This window comes from Cucurbita moschata, unplaced genomic scaffold (genome assembly GCF_002738365.1).
Source record: "Cucurbita moschata cultivar Rifu unplaced genomic scaffold, Cmos_1.0 Cmo_Scf00001, whole genome shotgun sequence".
Classification (NCBI taxonomy): domain Eukaryota; kingdom Viridiplantae; phylum Streptophyta; class Magnoliopsida; order Cucurbitales; family Cucurbitaceae; genus Cucurbita; species Cucurbita moschata.
In genome coordinates, this window is record NW_019268517.1 from 7077608 (window position 1) to 7088041 (window position 10434).

General features: G+C 33.5%; 1 protein-coding gene across 1 annotated transcript in view; it reads left to right on the forward strand.

Moving 5' to 3' along the window:
• The first annotated feature begins 7609 nt into the window (after nucleotides 1-7609).
• Nucleotides 7610-10434, forward strand: part of LOC111450043 (protein NRT1/ PTR FAMILY 6.3-like) — a 4469-nt gene continuing 1644 nt past the window's right edge. The window contains exons 1-4 of the mRNA XM_023090211.1: nucleotides 7610-7760; nucleotides 7833-8010; nucleotides 8097-8136; nucleotides 8253-8827. Of these exons, the coding sequence (XP_022945979.1) occupies nucleotides 7637-7760; nucleotides 7833-8010; nucleotides 8097-8136; nucleotides 8253-8827 (917 nt within the window). The 5' untranslated portion in view covers nucleotides 7610-7636. The remainder of the gene's footprint in view (nucleotides 7761-7832; nucleotides 8011-8096; nucleotides 8137-8252; nucleotides 8828-10434) is intronic.

The following is a 10434-nucleotide window of genomic DNA, read 5'->3' on the forward strand; positions in this document are numbered from 1 at the left end:
TTTTTTAATTCAAAAAATTTCTTAATACAAAATTAAAAATTCAAAAATCTATTCAATATAAAATTGAAAATCTACAAATTTATTAGAAACTTTGGGAAGACAATAACATATTTAAAATCATATTGAAAATTTAATAACACAACTTGTCATTTAACCAATGTAATATTAAATTATATAAACTAATCTCAACGTGTTGAAATCATTTTTATAAAGCTCCATACATAAAATTTGGATCCGCATTGAAGCTCCTACAACCAAAATTATAGATGAAAATTTTAAATCCAGACTATCCAACTCAAGTTTGGGTCGGGTTGAATTTTTTAAAAACAAAAAATTCAGGTCAGTTTGTGGGTTGATATTATCCGATCAACCCGAAAATAAAATTACAACGCAACTTTGATTTTAATATTATTATGAAAATTTAAAAAGTTTTACTTTTGTAATCGATATTAATAATGCGTTGTGACTCGTGAATGTTTGATATTTTAGTTTTATGAGATTTTAGAATTTTTTTAACTACCGAAACAAAAGAAGAAAGAACCAATCATTAGACTGTGAACTCTATTTGGTTACTCTACTCATCAATCTAATCAATCTAGAATTTCAGATTGATTAAGAAAAAAAATTCAATCCAACCTAACTCTGATACACTCCTATTATTGATTAATTTTAGTTATCTCTCTTTCACACATGGTAACCGAAATTCAAAGACATTAAATAAAGTAGTTAAACTAATGCTTTCTAAGCTTGACCAAATCATGGAATGATTAGCCAACTTCAATAATATTGGCAACTTGTATGTTTTTATTATTTAATACCAATTTATCAATTGATTGATGATGTCATTTTTTTCAAAAAATTAAAAACTAATTAATTGGTTGTCCAAACCGACCAATATTTTTTTTGTTATTAACTAAATTCACATGAATCTAAATGAATATTAAATAATTTTGAAAAGAAAGAAAGAATCTTGGTTATATTATTACTTTTCGTGATTTAAACAAAGAATTATTATTAGCAAAACAAAAGAAGAGCGAATTAATCAAAACTCACGAGCTAACTTTGAAAACATTAGGGCTAAGATCAAGACAAGAATGTGATTACAAAACTTAATATACAAACAAACACACATTTATGGGAATGGAGTAATTTTGAGAAAAATAAGGTTAAAATATGGGGAGTCAGCTCTGTCGTTTTGTTGCCCACCTTAGTTGAAATCTGGATATTGATCAGCCCACAGAAAAATGGTTTCCCACACACTGGATTTGATCGGTCCAAACCCAACTTGTTGAAAACTAATGTTTAAAGTTATATTAATTTGAAAGGCTTTGTCTTCTACCTTGTTGCTTTGATTGCAACCCTATTATTGTCTTGTTGGTTCAGAGAAGGCTTTCACTTTTTTTTTGTACATTTGCCTCTTCAAATCCCCAATAGTCTTGGACGAGAACAGAACAATGTTGGGCCCTTATTAGAATAGAATCGTAACTCGTTTTCACGATACAGATACATGATGATTAAATAATTATGAGCTAATAATTGTAATAGTTTATATTGTATTATTAAATTTAAAAAAAAAAAAAAACCAAAGTAAAATTCATGATTCTTGTTGTCCTAAAGAAATTACTTAGCAATTTTACGAGAAGTGTTAGTTACTACCAAATTGTGGAGCAGTTTAGTGATTTATTTAGGAGAATTGTTTGTAGTTTTTAACTTGGGATAAAGTTTAGGAATTTGTTAGTGTTTTCTCTACTATAAATACTCATCTAATATATTCTACTCACAATCACAAAGAGAATAGAAAAACATGGTGCTTAAGGCTCTTTTGTTCCAAGAAACTCTTCCCTCAAGTTATTCTTTCTGTTTCATTTACTTGTTTCAACATATTTTGATTGTGGATCAAAACCAACGAAGATACGGTCTAAGTGTTAATTGCTCCTATACACTCCTTGAACAACCAGTGTGCTCTTATTCATCTACACAACAAAGAATAGCAACTATGAGTATAAAAGTATTGAATAAGCAACTTACTTCTTGTCTATCATTGGGTCTTATCTTCTATTCAATGTTTTTAATGTTATGTGCCACTATCATAGTCATAGAGATAACTAATCCCATGGTCTTGTCATCGTGCCCTATTAGGCTCATTCATTCATTTGAACTATGTCATTCCTATCCTAGGGGTGTACTTCACCCATCGAGGTTACTCAAGCTCTAAGTGCGCTTATCCATTTGAATACTTATCCCTTTGGTCCATATAACTCATAGAGATACTCTCATCAAATCTCTAGCTCTTGGGTTGATCTAACAGGTACATATCAAATCATCCTATTAAAAACATCTCATAGTATCTTTATAAGTTTCATACGTGTACTAGTGGATGCTATTTAGAAGTTTCATTAGTGGCACCCAACATGCTCCCTATTTTACGTCATTCTAGTCTCTAAATAGTACAAGACAGACTCACCACAACCAGAGATCCATTACTAATACCCTATTTGTGCCATGGGTGCTAGTAGGTGACATTACATTCCACCATACTAAGTAGACCCTCATCAATCGAGGTATGTTCAAGACCAGAGTTAGCTCCCTAACCATCTTACATAGTACTAACCAACCCATATATCCTCAAATGACCCAAAATGATCTCATGGACCAAAGAATATTGATTCGTAAGTCTAACGCTCAATCAACATGCATACATAATTTACTCAATAATTAACTTGTAATACCTATCCACTTAAAAACTAAATATCTATTAAATTAATTCCACATTGCTCTCTACCATAATCTTTAAGTTCTTTTCAATTCAATTAATGTCTATCATAATCTTAACTCTTTTCAACTCTATTGCTCTCAATCATAATCTTAACGCTTCTCAACTCCATTATTTTTTCACATTTCTTTGTCATTCTTGAGAGAAATTTTTACGATGGGTCTCACCCATGGAGTTACAAACAAAAACACTTCGCTTTCTTTTTATTTTTCTTTCACTTCTTTAATATCTAAGATGTGTTGGAACGTCGGCCACTCCAAAAGGCTCCTACAAATACAAACAAGAGGCTCTCTCTCTCTCTCTACATTATTGGCTTAGCTCATCATTCAACTCTCTCATCAATTATGTATTAGATAAGTCTTCAAAAGTGAATCACTCAAGTCAATGTCATATTGAACTTGGCACAAACTACTTTGAGCACACCCCATAGAGTCACCAATAGCCATGTTGCTGACTAACTTTCAAAAGTTTAAATTGATAGCTTACCATGAATTTAACATGTTCAACCAATTATTTCGAGGATAGTAGCTAGGTTAAAGCATTTTGGTAGCATTTTGCTTCTGGTATTAATTTCAAAGACCAAGCAGCTGAACAACATATTACGAGAATCAAACATGCATTAAAAATGTCTTTTTGAACCTTAATGTTATCAACCCATTTCGTGAGTGTCGACCAAACTTGTCATGTCACTTGTTGAGTGAAATTATACAAGTGTATCAACCCATTTCATTTTGTGAGTGTCGACCAAAACTGTCGTGTCACTTGTTGAGTGAAATTATACAAGTGTAAGCCCATATTGAATAATGTGTCAAACAAGTTGCTGATATTATTTCTCAACATGTCTTCTTTGTCAAAATGTCGGTTGACCAATTAGATATAATTGCATCTATTGCATTTTCGACCAATGTGAAATGAATCTTTTAAGGTCTCTTTCATACCTTTCTTTCACTATTGCTTTCAAACAAAAACAAAAAGTTCATTATTAATAGTAGCTGTGTTTTTACATCTTTTTCCACTTGTATAATAAGCTTTTATGTTCAACCTATTATACATTACATTTTTTTTTTTGTTAGTAATTTAATTTCCATAATCGAGGACAAAAAATAATAATAATCAGTATAAAACTAGGAAGTGGTACGGGATACAAAATTACACGAAAGTAAAGACCCCCAAAATACGTAGAGATTGATGCTTCGGGACGGCCCCATCTGTAATCGTGCAACTCCCAAGCACTCCTCTATCCTGACTACTGGTCAACAATCACTTGAAAAAGAAATTAAGAATGGAGTGAGTACAAAACTACTCATTAAGAAATCTACTTGTAGGCTCTCATCACATTTTTATTCTAATATGTTACCTTGAGATTTTCTTTAGGCGATAGGAAGTTCAAGTTGAATCTCTATGACTACTCTGGGCATTGCAGAGGTCTCAAAATTTTAAGCAGTTCTCTTGTTTGATTCTTGTCCCTTAAGATCTGTGTAGGTTGTTTAACTTTTCTGTAACTCAATTCAATTAGTTTGCTTTGCCTTAGCAATGAATGACTGGTGTCCTTGGACGCTATCACTAAGATCTAGACATGTTTTTCTTGTTGTGAACAGTTTTAAGTATCTCATTAGGTTTTGCAGCGATGACTGATGTTTGAAGATGAGACGCTCAAGCACACTCTCACAATCAGGTAAGGACAACATGATGAGTGCTTGCCTACTTGTCATCCATGGGAGGTAGCTGGTGAACCCGATCTGGAAATGGAAATGTACAATGAAATTAGTATATAAAATATACTCACTAAACAACTTACTTGTAACCTCTCATCGCATCCTTGACCTAGCAGGTGACCACGGGCTATCACTAAGATCTACGCATGTCGTTCTTGTTGTGCACAGTCTTAAGTATCTCGTTAGATTTCATAGCGATGACTGATGTCTAGAGATAAGGTGCTAGCGCAAGAACACTCTCATAATTAGGTAGGGACAACATGGTGAGTGTTTGCCTGCTCGTCATCCATGGGAAATAGTTGACGAACCCATCCCATAGGCCATGAAGTTACTGAAGGTCGGAGGCCCTACCCCTTGGACTTGCTAGCTTGCGGTCTACCCACTTGATTAATGCCTCCCATAGGTTGGATCCTCCACATAGGGTAACCTAGCTAAAATCTCACTCGGGTTGCACAAACCCTAACTAGCCTCCCGCCTAGCTCAAGGGTACCAAAATGAAGCGAAAATAGTTGTTAAAGCTTCTCGAATGTCGCACCATCTACTACCAGCCTGCGTAGTACCTTTATTTTACTGAGGGGTCACCAACCATACCCCCTCCAAATGGTAAGTGGGTGTCTGTTGACCTTGACCCTTTTTTTCAATTTTCTAATCTTTTTTATTTTTTTTAGGTCTCTCGAGGCATTCCGAGCATTTTTCTAGTTTGCACGAGTTAAATAATCACTCTCAAGACCCCTAATAAATTCCTAAAAGCTCAGAATTTAAAAGTATGATTAAGAAACAATTACGTACCTATTAAGCTCGGGTGTTACATCCTAATAGATAATCTAATGTCATTATAATTTGAGAGGGAGTGACCATCGTGTCTGCCAAGCTAATGCACTCATGTGAACCCTTACTCCCATGAACAAGTTCACAACTAACAAATAGTTGAAGATCCCTTTATCATTCTCATATAAGTTTTGTTTGTGACATATAACTATTCTTAGGACACGATCCAAGCTAATCCATTTGGTAATAAATTACTAAGATTAGATGTACACTCCATCACTATGAAAGGTTCATTGATAAGAGCTATTGGTTCTTTTCAAGGCTAAATTATACACGATTCCTTCACGATGTCTTCATTGGTTCTTTTCCATAAAATTGACGTACGTCTTTGATATTTCTCAACTGGACGAGCAATTAATTTGTCTTAACTAACCCTTAAACCTAACTGAGTTAATGTTCCAGGATGTTGTGTGCCCATAGTTCCATCAGCGCCATCGGCCCATGCAGATTAGCTCTAATAAGTGCATGGATCATTTATTGCACCAATCTACATTAAATATCAACTAGCTTTGCATTCTACTTCATTTCTAAAAACATCAGAAATTGCTCAAAATGGCTCAAAATCTAACATCTATTTGAGAGTTATTATTTGGTCCTCACAATTAGAGAGTCAAACGTTCGACAACGGTAGAATGAATTCAAACTTCTGACATTTTTATTAATGATATGTTTTTAAAATTTTTATTCATAACGTAAATGGATGTCTAATTGTCGTAATAGTTGGATAAGCTATGAGTATTATATCAAATGTGGAAGAACAATTTGGTCGATAATCCACCCTATATAGGTTATATTCTTAATTAATGGTACCTCTTTTATTCTTGTCCACATCTCCATGTTTGTTTATTCTTCATTTACCTTTCTTTTGAAGTTACACTTTCAAAAAATGCTAAAAAGAAATCATTTTCAACTTTTAAATTATATAATTGCATTATACGAACTCTACACTTACCTAAATAGTCAAATTAAATAACTCCTCGAACCAAATTAGAAAATAACTCATCAACCCACAACTAAACTAATGAATAGCTCATAGTTCAACCAACAATCTCTATTAACTTTAGCTCATCAAATCCAAATAATAGGAACTTTTCCTTTCGTCCAGCTTCTAGCTTATGGTCCTCTTTTTAGGTGGGTTCAATTGGATAAATTTGTCAAATTATGGTCTAACATACATAGCATAGATGGTGCATTGCTTATTTTTCGTTCTTGCTTGGGAGGCAAAACGAGATTATCTAACGTTTTTACTTTCAAGTTAAATATTGTGGGTTGGCTCAAGCTCCCTATATCCCTTTCTGGTGTGATACCCACCAAATAGAAAATGGATGAGTACCAATGAATTGTCACCATGACACTTGTGCAACCAAACAAATGGAATCCTTTAGGCAGGGTAGCACCTAGGGGAGTTACTTTTTAATATAGGACTCGCTCCAATGAGATAGGACGGGAAGAATTTGACCTGTAGCATGAACCGGAACGGGATAAGGAATATATTCAAAAAAGTGTTTAAATAGTGTTGAATAAATCTTTAAACTTTAATTTTGTGTCCAAATATATCTTTCAAATCTTTAATTTTTTTATTCTTATAAAACACCAACCCTCTTGATATTTATAAAATTCATGAACCTAGTAGACACAAAAAAAAATCTCCCTTACACATAAAATCCAATGTTATATATAGTACTGAGTTCATTTTTAAATAGACTAATAAATGTAAAATTAAAAGTTCAGAACCATATTGGACAATTTTACCCTTCGAAAACTTATTACACACAAAATCAATTTTTTTTTTTTAAATCAATGTCCAAATAAATACAAACTTGGACTAAACTTATAATTTGAACTAGAGAAATAAGCAATCCCATATAATATCACCGTCGATAAAGTATGTTTTGATCGATTGAGTTATACTTATATGATTACCAAATTCAAGGGATAGAATATGTAATTTTGAGTTGGCATGCTTGAGTCCATTATATCCTAATCCTCTCTTTTAAGTTATAAATCATTTGAAATGAAAATTGAGGAAGATGAAAAATTCCATTTTTAGACTAACGAAGCATTTGAAATTATATTCTAAATAACCCGTTTTAATAGTGTTTCTTCTTCATGTTTCCACCTCCACCTCACGTGAGGTTCGAATATTATTTCATTGGCCTTTGCCTCTTCCTTTTTAGAACAACAGGCTATTTCAGTCACTTCACCAACTAATAATTAAAAATTTGATCTTTCCCAATCATTTTCCACCCTATAAAAACCCCCTTCCCTCACTTCATTGATTGCCCCAAACAAACACCTTTTCAAAACTTCTCCTAAAGCCATGAACAATAATGCCTTCTCTCAGTCACAGTCCAAACCAACTCTTCCAGATGCTTGGGACTACAAAGGCCGACCCGCCGACCGCTCCAAAACCGGTGGCTGGACTGCAGCTGCGATGATTCTCGGTCTCTTTCCCTTCTTGTTCTTACTATTTGTTTCGTCGTAGTCGTGGTTCTTATGAATTTGGTTGTTTTCAGGAGGTGAGGCTGTAGAGAGGCTAACAACACTAGGAATTGCAGTGAATTTGGTGACGTATATGACAGGAACCATGCATTTGGGGAATGCCACTTCGGCTAACACTGTCACCAATTTCCTTGGCACTTCCTTCATGCTTTGTCTCCTTGGCGGCTTCATTGCTGATACGTTTCTTGGCAGGTTCTATTTAAAAAAAAAACATACCTTTTTGGATTTTGATCTTACTTTTCCTTGTTCAAAGGTTGTCTTTTTGTTCATGATTTTAGGTACCTCACAATCGTCATCTTTGCAGCCGTTCAAGCAACTGTAAAAAAAAACCTATTTTTCCCATTTCTAATTTCAATTTATACAATTTTTTTTCATTTGGGTTTTTTGAAAATTGAATGAAAAATATGTTTTTTTTTTTTTTTTTTGGTTAATAGGGTGTTATAATCTTGACAATTTCTACCATAATCCCTTCGCTCCGGCCGCCGAGATGCACGGCATCGTCGCCATTGAATTGCACTCCGGCGACCGAGTTTCAGCTGACATTCCTCTACATCGGTCTCTACACGATTGCCCTCGGCACCGGTGGCCTAAAATCCAGCGTCTCCGGGTTCGGTTCCGATCAATTTGATGAAACAAACAAGGAGGAGAGGTCTCAAATGACCAATTTCTTTAACTGGTTCTTCTTCTTCATAAGTATTGGCTCGCTCGCCGCCGTGACGGTTCTCGTCTACGTTCAGGACAACTTGGGACGGCAATGGGGGTACGGCGTTTGTGCCTGCGCCATTGTCACTACTTTAATCGTGTTCGTCTCCGGTACTAGAAAATATCGCTTCAAGAAGCTGGTGGGTAGCCCGTTGACACAATTCGCTACCGTTTTCGTCGCTGCTTGGAGGAAACGACGTATCGATTTGCCATCGGACTCGTCGTTTCTATTCGACATTGATGAGGTTGGAGACGAAGGACATGGGAAGACAAAGAAACAAAAGCTTCCACATTCCAAACAATTCAGGTTAGCCATTTCAGCCCATCTCTACCTTATTGTGTTTATTAACTAATAAAAACACCAAACCAAACAAATTGTGAATCCAAATTTTTTTCATATGAAACAAAAAGATAATTTTGAATTGAAAGATCGTTCTTTGAGTCGTAAATTGCAAACCAATGGACGAGACACCGAACACTTCATGTCCATACAATATGTTATCATCTACTTTTGAAGTGAAAGTATCAATTATGAGAGATACTTTATTCTACACTTAAAAAATAAGATTTTTTTTAAAATCTTAGGATTAAAGTGATTGGTCCAAGTCATTTTCTCTATAATATTTAAATATTTTGTTTTAATATTTAACTTATAATAATACCAAACACAATTAATTAATTAATTTTTTTTTTTAAAAAGTTTTGGATTTATTTTAGCTCTCACAAAATATGGACCAATAATAGAAAGATATTTTAACACGTCATTTTAAAAGAATTAAATAGTCCAAATAATAATTTAGAGTGATAGTTAAGTAAAATTGAAGTTTTAGCATTAGAAGGATTGTGACGATAAAAGAATCAATCGATCAATAATAGAATATGAAAACTATTTCACACCAAATTACTCAAATTTATGTTTAAACTTTCAATTCCAATTTATTGAGCTCTTAACTTTTTGGAATAACAATAAATTAAGTCATTCCTTTATTAATGAAATTCTCTCTTTTTTTAAAAAAAAATGACAATTTGTTTGAATTTGTGGTTAGGGTTTGAGTGTTTTTGTGGTACCGGAGCTTAGTTCTTTCTCAAAATTCATACCATTAATTTTAGGGTTAGACGTGTATTTTTAAACTGTTAAATTATGCTTGAGTTCAATAAAAAAACTAAATTTCTTTCTTTGTTTTGGTCGTTTACTCACATGTGATAACTCAACCGATGAAGTCTAATTGATTTGAAAGTTGATTTGAAAGTTTTGAATCGAGATTCAAAGTTCTGGTACCCACTTGCACCTAATTTAAATTCTCCTTTTTAAAAAAAAAAATTGACAATTTTTTTTGCTCCCTCCTTATCTATTAGAATTTGTGGTTAGGGTTTGAGTATTTTTGTGGTGCTCGAACTTAGTTCTTTCTTAAAGATTCATACCACTGATTTCAAGGTCAGACTTGTATTTTTAAGCCATTAAACTATGCTCGAGCTCGATAAAAAAATTAAATTTCTTTCTTTGTTTTGGTCTTTTACTCACCCGTAATAACTCAATTGATGAAGTCTAACTAATTTAAAAGTTTTCAATCGAGATTCAAACTTCTGGCACCCACTTGTACCTCATTTAAATTCTCTTTTAAAAAAAAATAAATTGACAATTTTTTTTGTACGAAAGATTCAAACTACTAATTTTAAGATCAAGCGGGTACGTTTTAAGCCATTAAACTATGCTCGAGCTTGGTAAAAAACTAAATTTCTTTACTCACCCGTGTAATAACTCAACTGATAAAGTCTAACTGATTTGAAAGTTTTCAATCGAGATTCAAACCTCTAACACCCACTTGCACATAATTTAACCTAACCGATGTATCTTTCCCACGAGGAAAAACAAAAGAAAAAACACGAGAAGATAAAAAAAAAAAAAAAAAAAAA